The 22,406-nt window shown below is 34.2% G+C and overlaps 1 protein-coding gene across 1 annotated transcript; it reads right to left on the bottom strand.

Moving 5' to 3' along the window:
* Window positions 1-118: 118 nt before the first annotated feature.
* LOC128994485 (ubiquitin-like modifier-activating enzyme ATG7) lies at window positions 119-20,949 on the bottom strand. Its single transcript, XM_054419071.1, has 16 exons — window positions 20,714-20,949; window positions 19,494-19,689; window positions 17,694-17,807; window positions 16,697-16,823; window positions 12,554-12,659; window positions 11,862-11,944; window positions 10,820-10,925; window positions 9,950-10,094; window positions 8,413-8,568; window positions 6,722-6,892; window positions 6,112-6,228; window positions 4,912-5,027; window positions 3,823-3,955; window positions 2,986-3,105; window positions 2,522-2,595; window positions 119-504 (listed from the first exon to the last, which is right to left on the bottom strand). The coding sequence occupies exons 1-15, from the start codon at window positions 20,899-20,901 to the stop codon at window positions 2,563-2,565; spliced, it is 1,911 nt and encodes a 636-aa protein (XP_054275046.1). The 5' UTR covers window positions 20,902-20,949; the 3' UTR covers window positions 119-504; window positions 2,522-2,562.
* Window positions 20,950-22,406: the final 1,457 nt, after the last annotated feature.

Here is a 22,406-nt window from a genome sequence, read left to right as displayed (position 1 = left end):
GTAGTAAACAATAAATTTAATTTAATACAAACTTGATATATAAATAACAAAAATAGCATAAAAGTACAAGTAACAATACTTTAAAATAATATAACATAAATACAAATTGATTGTAACCAGATTAATTATACCAATCACTACAAACCTCGTTTTAGAGTATTTTGTAACAATTTAGTTGGTTTGTTCTGCGCTGCTTTACCTTGCTGTGCCCGATGATGTGTGCGGCACCTCCATTTGAAATAATAGAAACCTAGTCGCACAAGGCGCCTTAAGGGGTCGGGCCGTAATGATTTTCCCCAAGCAAAGCTCGGTCCTCAGGTACTGAGTCATAAATCAATTATTACATTATTTGATTGGTTCTCTTGCAATTATGGGGTTATATTTTCAGTCTTGACAAAAAAGTGTATAAATATATTCTAAGAAGTGCAATAATAAATATGCCATTCTTTATCATTGCAATGTGTTTGATGCTTGATCTTCTTTGGTCAGGATGACTCATACAACCTGAAACATTGTAAGAAAAACATCAATTTAACCTTATCTCAAAACAAAACCGAACACACAAATGTTTTCATAGATATATTTTTGGTGTCTTAAGCTTAAGTGTTATTTCAATTTCCAGACGTTGAGAGCCACAAATGTCCCTGAAGAGCTTTTTAGAACTGTTAAGATCCCTCTCATTCCATCTCCACATGTTTTACACCTGCAGGGAAATTATATACAGTAGAACCTCGCTAATCCGTCACCTACGGGACCGGGAGCATTGACATAAAAACCTGGTAAAACTGTATTTTGAACTGACAACGGATACGGTTAATCCAACATGACATAAAACAGTTATTTCCAACTCTTAAACAACACCTAATACTTACTGTATAAATGGACTTTAATGTGATAATTTGCGTATTACATCATCAAAATACAATTAGTAGGCTATTCCGCAGTCATGATAATTATGTTATGTCATTAACCTTGGTTCAGTAATAAAAAATGTAACGTTAAAATCACAGCTTTTTCAAACTTTTACTCTAACAAACAAATTGCATAAAGAACAGAACAATAGAAAGTCTAGTAAACTACTGCTAGTCATAGGCTACTGCTACGCTGTTTCAGGACAGAAGAATGTCGATAAAAACATTAGATACTTAACGCATAAAGAAGTATAAAATAGTAGCCTCATACTTATAGCATAACAACAGTTGTAAAATACACCGATAAAGATAACAATGACATAAAAACATTGCTTATTCTTTCTCTTTGTTCTTCTATTCTTTCTTGAGTTTCTCTTCATCCACCCATTCAACAAGTTGCCATGGTTACTAATCACCCAATCACAGGCTACCAAAGTTGTGATGATAACCAAATACCCAATCACAAAATGTTGTGACATAGCAAGCGCACAGCCGACAGATGTGTCATGTGTAGGCCTAAGGAGCAGACGATTGTCAGTACAAATAGCTTGACCTTGGATCGACATTCCTTTGTTTTGCTTCCATTTTATTTTTGTCAAATAAACTGTGATTTTTCAAAATTTTTAAAAACAATAATGTGGGAGCCTACTAAATATTAATAATGGGCAGACATGGTTAAATATACAACACGTTTTAACTAACACATTAGACTAAAAAAAAAAAACAATTTATATAGTTTTCTACGTATTTTTCTTGGACAATGAGGTTATGTTAGCGGAAGCCTATTGTGTTGGCAGGAGGGTCGGACCAAGCGAGGAGTCGGACCATCGGAGGTCGGATTAGCAAGGTTCTACTGTACCTCAAAGGAAATTTACCTACAATCATTGATCATATACTAAGGCCTAATGCTTTAGTTTGAGAACAAGTTAAGCAGCAATTAAAGCAGTAAGGAGTACCAGGCTTTGCCACTTCTTGTGTTCACACTACAAACCACTTTTAATAGTCAATAGACAATCCTTTATTTTCATTTACATTATTTATTTTCATTTACATTACAAAATTCAGCTAAGCTATCATAACAGGTGAAATTGTCATAAAGTACAGTACTAAAACTAAATAAATCCGTCCCGGGCCCAGGTCTTACCACGAGACCTACGGTAATAGCTACTTCCCTATAGGGAAATTCGCTAAAACAAAACTCATGACTAAAAAGACCACATAAAATTATTAAAATTAAGTCAACACATCATTTATAAAAGAGTTAACCAGTTTACATTATAACATGCCTTATCGATTAACAATTTTTTATTTATTTTCTTTATTTTGTTAACACTGACAACTTGAATGGCGTTTTCATTACCAAACCATATAGTTTTTTTCACATATTTCTGGCTGTCTAATTAATGTATCCATGCTGCAATCCGCCCAACTCCCAGCAACAAACTTATGTGACTGTGAAAACCCTGAGGCACTAATAACCACATATACACGAGAGATCTAGAAATTACCCCAGAGTACTGTACTGGTTCATAACCACATTTATTTGTAGGAAAATAATAGATTTTTGTGGGTTTATGTCTTTCCGATCTTCATTATTTATGACATCATACCTGAGATCTCAGATAAAGGGTGGTAATGGAAGCAAAGACATTCACATTTCTTCGTCATCACTGAATTCCAGAATCTGTAACAAAATTGCATAATACTCATTTAAGAAGGCTTCTAAATTTGATAGGAATATGGCATGATGTTCACAATATGTTTAACAGCACTTAAGAAAAGGTATAGTTCAATATTATTACACAATTCAGAATTATTTTTTTGATTTGGACGTTCACTAATTATTTATAAGTTTTTACCAACATTTTGTTTTGCTTTCTGATTGTTTGAAACTTGTCGCAATTGTTGATCATTGGACTTTCAATTAAAGATCAAAGAAAATCTGGCCTCAGTCAGTAACAAAGCTTCCAATAGGAACACACCCTCTGACAATTACATATGCAATAAGTTCAGCTGGTTGAATGCTCCCACCTTAGTGGCGATACAGTGAAATATCTGGAGTAATAATACTTACTTCTGAGAAGTCTGTAGCCTTTTGGAGCTCTGAAAGTCCAGTTAACTCTTCAAGGTATTCAGTTCTCATAAACACATCTTTCAAAAATTCAAGACCACGGTTTTCATATTCTTTGACCACCTGGAAAGGTTAACATTACTTAAATAAAGTGAAAATATGTAATTATATGTAGAGCTCGTGCGTTTCTTGGTGAAGCCTGGGGGGTAGGGGGTTAGAGTGGCTCAAAACCGGTTTTGTATAGGCTTCAACCCTACCCCCAGGCTTCACCAGGAAACGCACGAGCTCTACAGATAAGCTGTTCTAGTTTAGAACTATTGCAGTGACTAGAGAATAAAGTTACATTTTTTAAAACAAGATAGGCCAAGAAAGTTTGGCAAGCCTTGTGCATAAATTATATTGAGGTAAAAAAATCAATTTGCTCACAATCCAGTTGTTAATCTATAAACAACTTGAAATATTTGATTTCTGTAGGTCTAGTAATTTAATTTGATGCAATGATGTTCAATCAAATAATTGGAAATGGTTAAATGTTTAAACCACATTTTTCTATAATAGGCTTAGGCCTTGGGTTGACAAAAGAAAGACAATTGGTGAAAATAGCATTGTTTTAGTCATAAATAATTGTCCCTCCAGTGATAGGCCTTAATTTTATATTTGTTTATGATCATTACTCAATTCAATTACTATTCAAAGCAAACAAAGTAGCGGAAAAAGTATAAAATGTTGAAAAAATCAGCCGTTTTAACTATTGAGAAATCAGCTATTTTGCAAACTAATCCCAGTGAACAAAACACCAATTTGTACGACGACTGTGACAAAGTTAATAATTCTTCGCACCTTTGTCGAACACGCTGTGCACTGAGAGAACGCTGGAGTCGAAGGCATCATCTGTGAGTACGTCGACAGGAAGCCTCGGATAGAGTGTGGTAACTGTCCAAGGCACGAGGAGCTGTCAGATCCGGCCGCTCCCCTGACAAGGGACAAGAACACAAACAAAACAGATGGATACAAGATTGTCAAGGGATAAAACTGTGTCGAAGTTGATGCCACATCCTGAAATTCATTTCTTTTGAAATCACGGTTAAAAATGTCAAATGCATAAATAGTATGACTATTCATTTTTGGCAAATAATTATTTTGTCAAGGGTTTGGATTCTACTAGGTTACTGAAAAAAATCAGAGTCCTCATCTTGCACAATTGGACTGACATAGTAAATTTAATAATCCTGATCAGAAAAAAATCTCAAACTATTCAAATTTTACTTAAGAAAATCAAGAAAAAGAAATTTTCCAAATTTTAGTGTCTTGAACAATTTTTTGATCGCTGCATTCATTGCTTGAGTTACCTTTTGAATAAATAAATAGTAGATATTTTGTCTTTTCATGACAAACATTAACCTTTTCAAAAATTTTCTAGAATCAAAACCAGAGTCAAGAAATTTTAGAATCGGCCTATCACTACTGTTGATCAAAACCTAAATAACTTCTTGATCAGCATTGTACGTGTTAAATTAAATTTATGTGTTAAATTTATGGAAAGTATATAAAAGAAACGTCTTATAAGACTTAAAACATATATTTACTCTTATACTGTTACTCACAAGACGGTAAATATACAACAAAGATGGTAAGTGGTGATTGATTTCGATTGAACACTCCAATCATCATCAGACCCAATAGGCGAATGACACGGTAATACTAAAGGATTATTCATCATACGTCATTTGCCCATTGGGTCTGATGATGATTGGAGTGTCCAATCGAAATCGATCACCACTTACCATCTTTTTGTATATTTACCGTTTTGTGAATAACAGTATAAGCGTAAATATATGTTCTAAGTGTTGGATGACGTTTCTTTTATTTACTTTCCGCAAAACCTAAACTAATATTTTTTAAATATCGGACACTGATGTATGGATTTACCTTTCCGAGTGCTGCACGAGAGACACCATAAGTTCTACAGCCAAAGCCGCGGCTATGTGAGACACACCAGGCCTAGTGACAGTGCATTGCTGGTCTAGCGTACGATCCTGAGTGGACTATAACATACCGTGCAACACAGTGACTTTTAGTGACAATACTGATTGAACTTACACCGTTATGGATTGTCCTTATGTATTGTAGCTGAAGATAATGTTAGGTTATTTCCATTTTTTTTGTAAGTGAATAGTATATTTTGTTTTTTACCACGAATTTTAACCAACAATTTTTAATTTCAACCAAATATGATCTAGCAGTAAATATTTGGTAGTCTTGTTGTTCTTACTAAAGATTAAGAGGGTTCCCTACCCCCGCCGAAAAACGTTGGAAAACCGCTTCGCGCGGTATCATATATCGATTCTAGTTTTAACATTTAAATTGTGAACCAAACACCATTTTGTACATAAAGAGTGGTTCTACTAAGTTTGCTTTTTAAAAAATGTCTATGCTTACGCAATCAAGGGCAACGACTTGTCAAAGTTAGTGAACTTTACAGTTAAAGTTCACTAACTTTGACAAGTCATTGCCCAGATTACTTCAACCATGACGTGTGAGCGCAGCGAACGAGCTCCAACCTAAAGGTGAGTGAGCGTAGCGATCGAACTTCAACCAGGACGTGATTGAGCCATGCGAACGAGCTCACATATGAAGTTAAACGGGGCAAAGCCCGCGGGTACAGCTAGTATATTATGAAATAAGAGTGAAACACATCGTTGACTTTAGTTACCAACGTGAAAAAAACCGTAGAAAGGCTTCAGATTTCACAATAGGATGCTAAATCTGTGTTGTGGGGTTTAATATATCAGATAATGATAACAAATGGAAATTATTGGTTACCAAGCTTATTGTCTAAGTAATAGTTCCACATAACTTATTAATAAAAATCAAATATATGACAGCAACATAAGTAACCCTGGTATCAGTGGTGAGATGACTTAGTACACAGTTGAAGATTTAATTTACTTTGGCATTTTGATCTACTAATGGTGATATATAAAAAAAAAGGTCCATGGTACATGGCATTAACACGAGGAGTTAAACAATTGCCTTACTAAAAAGTGTAAAAAACGTTACATAATTGTTACGAGTCTAACAGGTACTTCTCACACATATAAGCTCAAGAGCAATGCACAGACTACGTACATTTCCTGGGGCGGTGACATCATTGCAGAAATAGCACCCGAGCCTTTGAGAGCTGGCAGCCATACCATGACGTAGCACAAGGTAAGTGTCAAACCCCAAAGCTGCTGTAATTGCCACCTGAAGCGAGGAAAATCATTAGCATGTTCCTTTCCAGTTGTCACAACCATTTGTATCTTGAATGTGTGACATTTAGCCATGTTTATTATTCATGTACGAGTTCATTACGTTCAAGTCTTGTAACGGTAAAAACTAGGTCTTCTGGATACAACTGCGTCACATACAAAAACTTCTCGTCTTACCAAGTGCTGATGTTTTGGCCTTGTTGTGGACAGCCATCTCCAGAACAGTTCACCAGAACAAGTGTCAAGTACCTTTTATAATCCGGTGAACAAGTGTGAACATTAATGATTTAACAAACAAGTGTGAACAGATCAGGTTTGTAATGTGTTTTATCTGGAATACTGTACAGTCAAATCCACCCTCAGTGATTCTCACAAATGGCTTTCGGAGTTGCAAAACTAATAAAATTAGCAATTTGTGTTCTTTCAATTTTCGTTCAGTTTCCTTTCAAGCTCGTTTATAGGATCGAAGAAATTTTCATTCAGTTTACCTTGTTGTGTTTAGCGGCCAGTAGAGTAGGCAGCCATCGACTTTCCCTAGTGTCTGTCAGTAGAAACACAACGTCATGTTCCGATATCAGTTTCTCCAGTTCTGCCACGCTGTCTATATCGTTTACTCCTCGACCCGGCATGGATATCGTCAACTTTACCCCTCTGCTTTTCTATAAATACAGGAAAAATCATTAACTTTTTTATAATCAAGAAAACAAATTTAAATAACTGAGTTTGTAATTTAAATTGGCAAATATTTTATTTATGGCGTCCAACAGTACAATTGCAACAATTGTTTTTTTTTTTTTTTTTTTTTTTTTTTGCTTTATAGGTTCAACTTATCTGTGCCATTATTGGTAATAGGGAAACTCCATCTACTTTTGAAAAAAAAACTGTTTATTATTTAAACAGTAATTATTTTGTTTTTATATAAACGACTGTTGTTTTTCCATGTGATCAAGGCATGTTTATGTAATTTAAAATTATTTTTTCTAAGATAAGACAGGTAATGTTTTTGTTTGTAGTAACCACAATAAGTGTCTAGTGAAAACTCATTACAGTCTTATGTCACGGCCACCTTTAACTCCAGGCCACGGCCTTCGAAGTAGCAACATCGCAAGTAGGGTTGTCCCAGCTGCTTTGTTTTGAGGCGGCTAATGGTAATTTGTGTATTTTTTAAGAATACAAAAGCTTGTTTACTGGACTATAAAAATATTGATTACAATTTAATGTAGGTACAAAAATAGATTTTCAATTTAAACATTGTTTTGGTTTTCAATTCTATATATTTTATTTTTAATTTATTTTTAATCTTTTAATAAATTTATGTTCATAAATTTAAATTTAAATGAATAATACGTGAATTAATGAGCTAGTATCACCTGTCTGCCATGTTATCTTATGGGAAGTCTAGCGCTAGAAAACACCACTTGCAGCGTTGCCAATTCTACCAGGCCGCGGCCTGGAGTTAAAAGTGGCTGTGCTTATGTTCAGTAGTACCATTGACTATACACAGAATAGACTTCCCATGTAATGTAAAAATTTGAAGCAAAAAAAAACCTGGTGCAATCTGTGTATAGTCAATTGTAGTACGCAATGAAACCCCATTTGATTAACCAGGTGGCCAACAGCTGTTTTTCGGACTAAATCCTTGTGTGGAAAGTTTGTTAAAACAGTGTAGTGTGTGGCAAAATAAATTAGCATAGCATGTATTTCTCTTGAGCAAAGTATTGCATTTTCTTTCACCCCTAATATCACCAATTCGGTTAGGTTTGGAACAACAAGGAACACTTCTTAAAAGTTTTAAATTCATGCGTAAAAACTATATCAGCTATAAAAATTGGTTTACAAATTTCTTAGATTGCCAAATTGAAATATAATGATAATAAATTATATTCAATTGTTCAATTCTCATAGGCTGAGTCCGTTTGTAGTGTTCTCTAAACATCATTGTTTCTTTCTGAGATATTAATATGGATGTCAAAGCTATGTTTTTCAAGGCAGGTTTTTCTAGCTGCCGAATCTGGCTGCAGAATTATTGTAAATATTGATCAATTTAAATAAGTTTTCTTTGCCACATTCGGCAACTGGGAAAACACTGTACTAGACTTGTGTATTAGATTAGTCCACAAAAAAACACAGTTGTATTCAACAGCCGAATTCGGCAGCTAGAAAACCAGCATTAACTCACCACTCCAGGGAAGATTTGCTTGAGGGCTGCAGCCGCTGCCTCGGCTTTGTTGGTTTCTCTCTGACAGTCCTCGAACGTAAACAGAGACTGACGTACAGGGTTGCTGTACGACACTGTGCCGTTATCAACAAGTGTTATTGTTTCAACACCCCAAGCCTAGAAACAAATAAATGTTTGCAAAAAAAAAATATGTATTACATTAATTATAGGCCTAGGTATGGTTATGCAACCTAACATTAAATGGAATAATCATGTTGTCAGTGTGTGCAAAAAAGTGTGTAAAGGTATTTTTATGATTAGACGTCTCAGGTTGATTGTTGATTTTGATGTTCTGATGTCAATATACTTTGCTCACATTCAGAGTCACCCATAGTATGGAATTGTAGTGTGGGGATGTGACAGTAGCGTTAAAGAATTACTGATTTTGCAGAAGAAAGCTTTAAGAATTATATGTAAAGTAAAAAGAAAAACTCATTGTAAACCTTTGTTTAGAAAACTTGGTGTGCTAACTGGATTCTTTGTTGTACATTAAAGAAAATCTTAATAATATTCCTGCCAACAATTCAGTACATTCATATTTTATTATTTTACCAGACAGAGCCATTTTATCATAATTCACCAATGTAATTATCAGACTACCATTAAATCTACTTTTGAATTAGGTAAGAAAATCTTTAATTTGCTGCCACATAATGTAAAATGCTTAGATGATAAAAAATTCAAAGTGCATTTGAAATCTCTTTTGATAGAATTAAGTGTGTATGATGTTGACGAATTTGTCACTTATTTAAGGTGTCCAGTTATGTAAATAGAAATTTATCGTAAAATATGACGATGCTATACGTATGTTTTGTATGTTTTACGGCAATAAATGATTTGATTTGATTACAGCTAAACCTTAAAATTTACAAACAATACAGACCACAATAACCTACTCTTTGATATACAAAATGAATCTGGTAGTAAAAAAAAAACTTGACCCCTAGAGTTACATGATAATTAATTCCTTGTATTTTTAAAAACCTACATAATTAATAATCAAGGTTATTTCTTGCCCTTAAAGGTTTAATTCATAAGATTGGTTTTAAAGGATAATTTAAACTACACATTCTCAAGTAAGAATAAGAATTTTCAAATTAACTTATGTACAACAGTTAAAACCCTGTCTCAACATAAAGGGAACAATGAACTAGTGGATGTGAATTTACTGATATTGTTAAGTTTTTATGGGAAAACTTCTCTTATCAGGTCATAGACAGAATACGATTGGCCTATATAGAAATTATCAGGGTACCCGAGTGGTTATAGAGCTTGCCTTTAAATCTGAAGGTCGCTGGTTCGATTCTAAGCAGGATCACTTCTCGACCCAAATGTAATTCGTCATTAGGCTATAAGTAAATCATGGCAATTTTTTTTAAAAGGTCGGCATTAGGTAGTAACAAACCCAGGGCTTGAACCGTTTACCTTCAAAAACTTAAAAAATACCAATGACGTAAAAAGACGAATAAAATATATAAAGTACATGGCTAAGACTGACCAGAAGAGCTCGTGCCACCGAGCATCCCAGCGTACCAGAGCCGAGTAGTAGACAAGAGGTTGTCTTGACAGAGGCCAGGTCAAGGTCAGGGGCCAAACGCCACTTCATGAGCCGCAAGTTCAAGTCCACACTCTCCTCTGCGAGCCTAGACAAGTCCTTGTTAAGAATGATAAGGAATGTTGTTAACAATCAGGGTCCTTTCGACAATAATAAATAAACCCAAATTGGTTTAATTCTTAAAATTGAATCGAAGCCACAATCTAATTCAGCAAAGAGATTTATAACAATTCTTTTTCTTCATGTCCAGTCTACTGCCGCCCCTGGAATTGTTGGGTATAACTTTAGTGTTTCGTTTGGTGTTTTGATGTATTGTGCTTTTAACAAACTAGTCAGCACCATTTTCTTAAGTGCAGACGGAAGTGAGCAGGCCTATTTAGTCACTGAGATTCAACTGAAGCTTAAAAAAACTTGGAGAAAAACATTTGGTAAATAGTCTAAAACATATGGAAAATATGATAAACATGCCCTTCCTTAACCCCAGTTTGAATCACTGGAAGCTACAAAGAAATGGTCATACTTTTTAAAAATATCACACTAACGTATTCACTTGTAAAATTATTAAACTACATTAATATAGGCCTACCATGCAATAAAAAAATACAGCAATAACGTCTGCAACTACTGAATAGGCTAGATGCTGCACAAAGTAGAAGGGGTGTCAGTTATACCCAGACAGGGAGAAGAACCATCCAATGTCTGGGCCAAATGGACTCGGACAAGGGGGAGTCTACAATACTGGAATTTTTATATTGATCAAAGGAAAATATTAAATAAGTAATAACATTTTATTTTAACAATAGGTCTACTTACTTAACAGGGTTCATATTAGAACTTAAGTCAACAAATCTTGGGCCAAACTTTGCGCGGGTATTTAACTCCCATCCTATCCACTTTTCATCCACTATTTCTTCAGCACCTGAAAACAAATCACTGCAGAGTAAATTTGTAGAACTATATGTTGTTAATGAGTTAATTACAAAGACTAGAAAAATTAGAGTGCTCAAATTTTACTAGTACTACAGCAGATATTAGATTTAAATCACTTCACAGTTATATTCTAAGCATTGAAAAGCTTAAACATGTTTTCTGATAACAATTTTTTAGGTTTAGTAAAAAGTGTGGAGAACCCCTGTTTTTTTTTAACAGCCCATACTAGAATAACTAAACTCGGCACACCTTTATGACATGTTATGAAGTACTTTTTGGACATAACCGTCACTTGGTGTACATCCCCAAAATGGGGGATTTTGGGGGAAACTCAAAAATTTCAAATACAAAGACCCATCGAGTGACCCCTCATTTTGAAGGTCCTGGTAAAAGAAAACCGGAAATAATTTGCAGTTTTATATTCAATTGGCTGCCATATTTTACTGCGTGTTAAGGTAGAGACCTATTGTTTGCATTGTTCGTTTTATTTTATTATGACCTTAAAAATGAGGGGTCACTTGATGGGGCTTATCATTTAAATTTTTCGAGTTTCCCCAAAATCCCCCATTTTGGTATTGGGAACTTATGAGAATTTCAATTGGCTGCCATTTTGTACTGAACTGAGATAGAGACCTCTAATTTGCGTTGTTGGTTTTCTTTTACCAGGACCTTCAAAATGAGAGGTCACTCGATGGGTCTTTGTATTTGAAATTTTTTAGTTTCCCCAAAATCCCCCATTTTGGGGATGAACACCAAGTGGCGGTTATGCCCAAAAAGTACATCATAACATGCCATTGTTTTTCTAGTAAGGGCCGTTGAAAAAATAACAGGGGGTCTCCACACTTTTTACTAATCCTGTACAAATCAACAATACAAGATCACTTATATTGACGTAAATTTGCATGTGTCAAAATATTAAACATACCTTCAAAGTTGATCCTCAGGACTATGCTTTTGCCTCTTTTCCGCAAACAGATAACTGAAAGCGTTTCCTCTCGTAAGTTTGGACTAAAATCAAAAAGCTTTCTATACAGAGGTAAAACTATATGAACGCAGAATACATGTCCAATAGGCTTGGGAAAGTTACCACAGACCAACAAATTAGGCTAATTTATTATTAGTTTTTCTGTAAAACACAGAAGAACCAAAAAAATATGTTCAGGAAAAAATAGTTAAATTCACAGAGGTTGTGAAGGACAAACGATATATTTTGAAAATTTAAAGTGAATTACCATTAAGTAAGCCTTTCTGTTTTAACTATCTATCTAGGGAGTGGATCAAATTACACCTTGAAATTCTACTGTTGGTATTATTGACAATCCTAATGATCCTGCAGTGATCTGCCACAAACATGGTCATGCCACCTAACTATTGTTAGGAAGTAACAATATACCCAATAACAGTAACAACAGTAATAACAGGTACAACAGTTGTTGTAATAACAGTATTGTTGGTATGGTACTATACCAAGTGATTTCCAAAACACTTCTGAATATTTAGGAATTGACCAAGCATACAAATTGTCAATTGCAGACGACAACAAAGGAATGGAGGGGTAGTTCCTGCAATACATAAAGAATCTGATTTTAATGTGATAAGTAAATAGTATTTAATTACCATTGCAAGTAGACAAGAAGAAGTAAATTGCGCAAAGGCCAGCCAGGTCTTTGAGGATCGTCACACGGATCAACGAAGCCCCAGTGATACTCATGAACAGAATCTTCTGTAAACATGAAAAAAATTGCCCAGCTCATGAATATTTTAAAGCGAAAATGCCTTTTAAAACATTTTAACCTAAAGTCAAGTCAACACTATATTGTATGGGCCTATTGGGCTTACTGGTTTATCCACCAATTAAGATGGAGGAGACTAATCTGGGCCTATTGTGACTGAAATATGAGTAAAGAAAGGAGTGAGATGCTTTTAGCGAATTTCCCATATAGGGAATAAGCTATTACCGTAGGGCTCATGGTAAGACCTCCACCTGGGACCAATTTAGTTTTTCATTTTGAGGTCCCCAGAGGCCAAAAACACCATCCGTTAAATTCATATATATTTATATATGTGTCCGTTAGCGCGATAACTCGAGCAAAAATGATCTGATTTTGATGAAATTTGGTATAAACGTGTAAACCTACATTTATTCGAACGAGTTCGGGAACCAGCATGATCGGACTATGGGAACAGGGGTTTTCACCCTGAAAACATAAAATTTTGCAATTTCTTTCCATTTCGTAGAGCTCAAAAAACAAATAATTTAGTATATTGAAGCATTGTTGCATGCCTAACGGTTACGGAAAAATTGCAAAATAGTGTAAATATAAAATTACCATGTTATTCTTATGGAGAATAAATACAGTGTTGTAGCTTGCTTGTCTATGGACATATTTTAATGAAATTTTGTTTACTTCATACTAAGCTATTAATATTTCAATAAAAACCCCCTATTTTCTTCCCTGTAGCAGCAAACCTAAGTACTCATTAATATTAATGATATTTAAATAGGAAATAAATCTGACAATTTTAAGGGAATAATTTAGTGGAATTCCAGCTGTGTAGATGGAAATTCACTTAGTCTGCAGGTTTGCTGCGGTGGGGTTGTAGCTTTGTAATTGTCGTTAGACCTAATGTTTCTCTAGAAATTTATACAAGCCAAATGGTCTAGGAGGGGTAAGTGTGTATGGATTAGAGTAAAAAGGAGATGAGAATTAACTGAAATGGAAGAAAGCTCCACTAGTCAGGTTGGGTAGCAGGAAAATATTTCAGTTCTGGTGGAGAGGCTGCAATTTTAGGTGATTATAGTATACAAGTTTCTGAACCTAAAACCGCCCAGACCCCAATTTTTAAGGACCTCGGTCGTCCATAATGAGGTCATCAAAATGGCGGCCGTAAGAGGATGCTGGGTCCCCATGAATTGGCTATAACGACCGAAAGCCTGAACCGATTTTCATGAAATTTGGCACACAAGTGCTTGAATACATTATCTCGGCCTGGGTTGAAAATGGTCAAGTTTCATAAAGTCATTTCAAAATGGTGGCTGTTCAAAACTAAAAAAATTATGAGGAAAATAATTGTGAATTGTTTTATACAGGGTGAGTTTAAGTGAGTTCCCCTCCTACTTTTTTATACATTTCTTAAGATATCATCTTTGGACTATGTCAGATCATTGTAGAGTAGCAAGTACTTCATTTTGACTGGGTTTAAATTTTTAGCCGCCATCTTGGATCCGCCATTTTGGATACAAAGTTATTTTTCCAAATGTAAAGGTAGGGTTGTGACCCACCGTTTCAAACAAGACTCTTACGCTGAATACGATGCTGCAATCCGTTTAAAAAAATGTTGATCCATTCTAAAGTTATGATAACTTTTTATAACTTTATTTTTAGTCCATTATAACATTGTGCATTTACAAACTAAGGCCATAATCTCAAAATAGTGCTAGATAAAGATAAGTGGACACCACCATTCATTGTTGACCTATTTTCACTCGGTTATGACGGATGTATTTTTTTCAGCCGCCATCTTGGATCCGCCATTTTAAAATGTGATAAATTATTTTAAATATGAAGGTGGTGTTGTGACCCATCATTTTGAACTACTTTTTTATGTTGAATTCAAAGCCGCAATCCGTTTTTCATTGTCATATTAGGTTTTTGAAATATTGACATTTTAAATCAAAATAATTGTTATATTTTATCAAGAAAGCTTGATAACATAAAACGGATAAAATAAAACCCAGTCAAAATGAAGTACTCGCTACTCTACAATTATCTGACGTGGTTCGGAGTTGAAATCTTAAGAAATGTATAAAAAAGTAGGGGGGGGGGGAACTCATTTAAAACTCACCCTGTATAAAACAATTCACAATTATTTTCCTCATATTTTTTTAGTTTTGAACAGCCGCCATTTTGAAATGACTTGATGAAACTTGACCATTTTCAACCCAGGCCGAGATAATGTATTCAAGCACTTGTGTGCCAAATTTCATGAAAATCGGTTCAGGCTCTTGATCGTTATAGCCAATTCATGGGGACCCAGCATCCTCTTACGGCCGCCATTTTGATGACGTCATTACGGACGACCGCGGTCCTTAAAAATTGGGTTCTGGGCGGTTTTAGGTTCAGAAACTTGTATACTATAACCACCTAAAATTGCAGCCTCTCCGCCAGAACTGAAATATTCTGCCATGATATGCAGCTATACGACCCCACTACACAGCTACATTTGGAGATACGTTTCTTCATACAAAACTGTAAACCAATGGTTCATAAGACAGCTGTGTTCATTTTTGAACTTTTTGAAAAATACTTCAGACTTGTTTCTACCTTTCCACTAAGAAACATTTTACAATTAACTAAGATCAGTGTTTGCGATTAGGGGGAGCATGAGGGGGGAGATGCCCCCTCCTACTTCTAATAGTCAATTGCTACCACTGACTAATTGTAATGAGTACAGTGGAACTCTCATATAGCTCATACAAATTTTGATAGTTTAATTTTTACCAAAATTCAGAGTATTTGATAGAATATAGGCTTAGTCGAAACAAACTTTTACTAATGAGATCGCAGAATTGTAGAAGACGATTAAATTGTTGTGACCGTGGGAGACAAATTTTGAGGCCCACACAACCGTGAGGGAGTTTTTGGATTTTGCCATAATCACATCTTCTGCCTTCTTTAACAACAAATCTTATTACTTTGGTTTTAAGTTTATTTTTTATTCTTTCTGTAGCCCTAAGCGATTTAGATAATCTGTGATTTGGTTATAGTTGGAGTTCTACTTTAGCGTGGACAAAATCATATCAAAAATTAATTCAGGTTTATGTGCCTTGAGAAAAATGGCAGATTTATGTAGTCAATCAACACTCAAACTAATATACCATTCCTATATACATTCCCATATATCATTTGGCATCTGTCTTTATGGCTCTACCAAACAAGAAACTCTTGATAAAATTCAAAAATTACAAAAAAAGCAATTCAGACCATTAAAAATCTTCATCAAGAAGTATCCTGTAGAGAGCATTTCAAAAATCTTCAAATTATTACAGCTTATGGACAATATATTGATAACAATATAATTTTGATATACAATATAATTATGGTTTACAAAACTTTGAATTCAAGCAAGCCATTAATAAACCATCCAACTCACCCATACAATACCAGAAATAAATCGGAAATCATACCCACTCATCACAGATTGCAACTCTAAACTCTACACAAAAAAACCATCATATGCAGGAGCAAAGTTTTTAGAATTTTACCTAAAGAAATAAAAAAAGAAAATAATGTTAATAAATTTAAAATTAAGTAAAAAAAAATTATTATTACTAGGACCACATAAATTTGCAGTTGAGGGAGGAGCCTATTTACCATATGGTTTTCAATGGACCAATGAGAACGGTGTGGTGTTGCCAAATCTAACAATACCAGCTGATTTGAAAATATAGCTTTGTATATTTTTATTAGTGATGTCAATGGGTGATGTGGCAACGTCGCACTAGCCTTGTCTTGTGATTGGCTGCCACCAACTGCAAACTTACGTGGTCCCGACAATACATCAAGTCCTATTTATTCAATTGAGGAGTATAACAATTTGTAAATATGTATTATACGTTATAAGCCCTGTTAGCTATAAGGAAATTACACTATTCTGTTGTATGATTACTCATGTACACATTATGAATAAAGATTGATTTGATTTGATATATTTTTGGTTCACTTAAGTTTGATTAGTTATTCAGAAATTAAATCTTACCTGCTCTGATGATATCCAACATTTCCTTTAATGAATGAAGTGACAAAACAGAGTCTTTGATGGACACACCAAAAAACCCTTGTTGATCTAGTGGCAGCTCTCCATGTTTTTCATATAGTAGGTTTATCTACGAGAAATTGGACAGATTTTTATAACATAAAAGACTAAAGTAACTTTACGATGATGAACATTTTTTTGCCCCAGAGGCATTTCAAGATCAAAAGCGTTTAAAGGAACCAGTCCAATAATTCAAAGTCTTATTGTTATTTCAGGAAGGAATACAACCTTTTTATCTAAACCCATAATGAGTAACTTATAGTACTTGTATGACTAGCAAGACAGCAATCCTGGACGATGCAGGAAATAGATTGACTATTTGAAAATCAACTGAGTTAAATTTGGAACACTAAAGGCCCCAAAATTGAACCTTGAGGAATCCCACGTCCAATCCAATCTAAATAGTACTTTATTTCAGTTTACAAAGTTCTTAATTTACCCTTAGCCAAAAAATATTATCTTCTTCTACTTAGTTAGCTCTATAACATCAAAAAATCCTCACCGGTGTTACCATTTTTAGCTTTACTCGTTAAATCGTACTTTTTTCGTTTCAATGTTCGTGTCTGTGTTTTTGTTCGTAACCGTGACCATGTTCGTGTATGAACGTATGTGTGTATTGACGACCTTCTGATAAAGTGAATTGACATCCCCTGGACGCCCAAAGATGACTTTGTGATAAGTCGAAACTAGTTGCGTCATAACAGCAACAATTTGGATTACAAGAAGCAGGTATTTACAAATTTATTATATTTACCAATTTTTATATTCAACGTAATCCGGAGGCTAACATCAACAATGAAACTATAACATCAGATTCAGTATTTAGCAGATAAGAGAGAAGGATAGGATACATCCTTCTCCAGCCATTTGATAGGCTACACACGAGACACGTTTGAGCACTTTAAACAATTAAAGCTTGGCTTTAACATGAACATGTTACCTGTTCTTCAGAGAGACTTTTGTTCAGTTCTTCAGCCGCAGATTGTAGATGACAAACTGGTTTGGAAGAAGCTGGAAATCCAAACCAATAGTAAAAGTGGTATTTTTTTAGGTCCTGAAAAAGTTAATTTTCAGAATCAAAAGATCAAATATACAGCATTGATTAACTCAACTGATCTGATTCCTACATCTTATTGATACAATCAAAATTTTTTTAAATTTCTCAGAATAAAAAATTAAAAGATCAAATAAAATCCAAAACTAGGCCTAGGTAAAAGTATCTTACAACAAAACTGCCTTTTTGTACATTGACAAATTTATAGATTTAAAAATAAACGGTATCAGCAATCTGACACATACTTTCTCCCATTAGCTTGTCAACAACCTTTATCATGTATAAGCGGTGTGAGTAACTATGATAATAAGGAAAAATTACAGTTGCAATAACTTTTGAACCGTAGTTGTTACAGCAATGATGGGTTGCACTATTTTGTTTAGAATTACAAGGACCATAGCACATTAATTTTAATCAAAACCGGATTATTCCTAAAATCCTATTTTATTTATTTTTGGAGTTTTTAAATGGGAAAATAATATAAGTTATAATAACTTTGGAACTGCAATTTTTACAGGAATGGGAGATCTACCCTTTTGTTCAGAATTTAAAGGACTATAACATACAAAAATTATCCAAATCGGTCAGGCCATTTTCGAGAAAATCCCCATTAAAAATCAAAATTACAAAAAAATACCTGCAGTACATACCTACATAGGTAGGCCTACATACCTATTGCAGCTACATACAAAATGTCAACACAAAATAGGACCGCATGTGTCGTCTGTAGCTCTGTACACAACCAAACATACAGACACACCTCTTCGTAACCCTCAAAAAAAGTTTTGACGAAAACAATACTTTCTCCATAATACTATGTAAGGGGGAGAAAGTGAAAAGGAAACGGCCCAAACACTAATCTAACTCACTGTCTTTGCATCTGCCAGTTGTTTTGGAAATCAATATTTATTTATTTATTAAGGGATGCACCATTTTTACATGTAAATACAATAATCTTACATCAGAAGCAGAAAAAAAATCACAGGTCAGTACAAAAGTAGTGAAAAAAAAAACTGGAAAAAAAACTTCAATACAAGACATAAAAAGATAAATAACAACTTTAAATAACAAACTATAAATAACTAACTATGAATAACAAACTATAAGTAACAACTATAAATAACAAACTATCTGAGCAAGTTGACAAAACGAGATACAGTATTCAAAAAACAAAACCAGTATAGGAACAATACAATGATGCAAAGCAGTAGCCGAGTGAAACTTCAGTAAAGAGGCAGAACAAACTTCAAGAAAACAGATAAAACATGCAGAAAAATAACAATATAATAAACTCTGTACAAGTACAAGATATAACAATAACAACAGGATAGACTATATTAACAAAAATAAATAACAATGCAATAAATAGAAAGTTTGGAAACATGCAAAGATTGATGCAGGAGTTCAGGATAGAGTAGGAGTTCGGAATATTGACTGTCCAATGACAATGGGACCAGGTTCCAGAATTAATTAACCCTTCCCTAAATCAAACCAGCAGAATTTGGATTTAAATATGAGTATAGTAACTTAGGGCACTATTTTCATGATGTAACTTAACATCTAGGATAGTATGCATAGTCTGCAAACTAAGTTCCACTGATTAATAAAAAAGTTTTAAAAAACTCAAGCTAACATAGTAACATACTTTAAAATTAAATACCGTAGTTCAAAAGTTAACAAACTTACAGCAAATGTTATTAAAATGAAAGTTGCAAGGGTAGAAGGGTTGGCTGCTGCTTCACCAGATTTCACATCTTCTTTGATAATTTTGCCATAATCTTCCAGAAACTTAACCTTATCCAGGTTCTTGAACGATTCCAATGTGTTTGTATTCAATTGGTAACCTTTTGCTATCCAAAAGTTTGAATGTACACCAAACTCCCTGAAAAAGTACAATAATTTGTTATCAGTTAAAGGGTATAAGTTTTGGTAAAGGTTGAATATAGGGCCTAGCTTCACTAATGTAAATTTTACCTTTATTTTTCTACTTATAGTAGGCGGGGGTATTTATACTATTGAAGTAAGGCTCTTGCTTGCAAGGGTGGAATTTACTTGAGGTACATGTGGATTTAGGTAACAGTTCTAACACATTAGAGTATACCTAAAACTAATACTTTCTCACTATCTGTTACATAACTTAGGCCTATTATGTCTTTGCTGCATTTTTGGGTACACTTCCATATCTGTTGGCACAAACAACTGAATGAGTAATATTGAGTAGGCCTAGGCTATTCAATTGTTTAATTCGATATATCGTTTGGTTAGTTAGGTTGTAAGAAGGTGGACTCATGGTCCAAGCACGTCAACCGAAGCATTGTGCATGAACCTTATGCAGGTTAGGTTAACCTTATCTAACTAACCAAACGATATATCGAATAATCTATATGCTATTTCGAATAATCGATAGGCTATATCGATCGATATTGTCATTCGGTTGTTTGTGCCAACAGATAATGGAAGTGTACCCACATTTCTTCATTGATTAGTGTTCAGTATTTCTGTAATTTAAGTTGTACTGATTTTACACTTATATGTGTGGTTTTAAGACACATAAATTAATATGTATATTAACTTGTGATGTTTTGGATATTGTCCAGTTTGTCACAAATTCAGTCAGCGAAAAGATATCCACACATGGTCCCGGTAGCCCTAAATTTCGTGGTGTAGCCTAGTGTTCAGACCATTGTAATTTCTGATTAGGGGATGGAATACAAAATTACAAATATAAACAGATGTTTCTGAATGGTCTAATCAAACAATCACGAGCTGAAGAGCTAAGTACTGTACTTTAACATAACTTAAATAAGTTAAGGCCTAGGCCCTATGCAATTTAAATTTTAACAGATAGGCCTAGCGATTTGCCTTGATTTAAGTTATAAGCTTACTGGCCAAATTTTAATTCTTACTTGTTAAAAGATGTGCAGTCAACATTAACCATTCTGTTGTAATTGTAGGAATAATATCCCCAAACTGGTCTAACCTTTTCTTCCAACTTATCTACATCGAGTTTAAGTTGAGCAAATTTGTGCCAAAACGTAGGATCAACACAAGATTCAAATGGTACATATTGAAGAAGGCTTTTTCCCTCAGACATTTTAAAATTAATAAACCACAAAAAATTACTTGTAATGTTCCAATGCACTTTTGTTTTGTACTGATGTGTTTACAAATTTTGTAGACACTAAAAAAATTGTATGTCAGCAGGACAACTTACTGACATAACACATAACAGTTGTCATCAACAGCTGGCGAAAATGACGGACACTGTTTATATTTCCCAGAGAGGCAGGTTTTTATTTATGTACCATGCTCTTGTGCATTTTACTACTGTCGTTACTCACTGCATAATGCTTCTTTGTAATTTGGCAGTCAATGTCACTGTATTATTACTAATACTGTTTTGTATCATTACTATACCCTGTCCTAAAGTAACTGAACAGCTTTATAGTTTTATATTGTATTACATTTTGTTTTAGTTCTGGCATATTATTGTAAATTATTGCTGATTTAAATTCGCCCTGGGGCACGGCCACCTCCTTAGGGGATTCATAACCATTGGTTTTCAAGTAAGCGATTGGAAAGGTTTAACATAAACGAGAAAATTTAATCTATGGTCTAGCTCACGAGGCGGCCTTGTATAGCTTTAGATTAATTTACCAAGCATTTAACCCATGGGGATTTATTATAACCATGGGGGCTTGTGAGTATTTTCATCAATGGTTTATTGAAGTGTTACAAGTCTATTATAAATGTACGCACTATTATAAATGTATATAAAACACAATGACCAGGCCTATATTACAATGTCTTTTTCACTCAATATTGTTGGGAGGTTGGTCAACTGAGTGTCACGCTGTCACTTCAAAAATCAAACTAAAACTAAACAAACGCTAGAAAACAAACACTAAACTAAACACTAACAAACAAATAAACAACAATAACAACATACATCAGTAACATTACACACGATTCAATGTTAAATTCACAATAGTGAGGTTTTGTATTCAGGCGTGGGTGTACGATGAGTGTTTGACAATTATTTGCTAAAGGAGAATTTTATTATTTAAAACTTGGTAGAAAATTGTATGCACGTAAAACTGCCAATAAACCACCATTAAGCTATGACGTCAGCGTCAGATCAGTAGATCAAGAAGGCCGTGGCTGAAAAACTTCCTAACCTCAAAATGCGTTTTTCACTATAAAATGTAAAACATATACCTTTTAGGCAGTTTCAGAGTGTTTTTTATACAAAAATACAAATTTTTTATAACTGAGGTGATTAAATGAAGTATAATAACCACTAATAACACTTGTTTCTATACCATAATTGTATCTCGCAATGTACTCCCACGTGCAAAGATAGTATAAAAACCTGAGCTAGTAAAAACAATATTCTGCAAAAACGGTTTATACGATTTTGGTAATTTTTATGTAGTATGATTATAAGTATTTAAGCAACCTGAGAAATAATTTGCAATCCCATACCATGGTTATGATGGAATCTATTAGATGAAGAATTTGAACCTGTCACTTATAACTTAAGACAACTATTTTTACATTTTGTATAAACATTATATCTCAAAAATCGTTTACGATTTT

This window comes from Macrosteles quadrilineatus, unplaced genomic scaffold (genome assembly GCF_028750875.1).
Source record: "Macrosteles quadrilineatus isolate MER2022 unplaced genomic scaffold, UCM_ALF_1.0 Scaffold_5__1_contigs__length_97177068, whole genome shotgun sequence".
NCBI classification, from domain to species: Eukaryota; Metazoa; Arthropoda; class Insecta; order Hemiptera; family Cicadellidae; genus Macrosteles; species Macrosteles quadrilineatus.
Note: the sequence above shows the minus strand (reverse complement) of the source record. Positions and strands in the feature narration are given on the sequence as shown.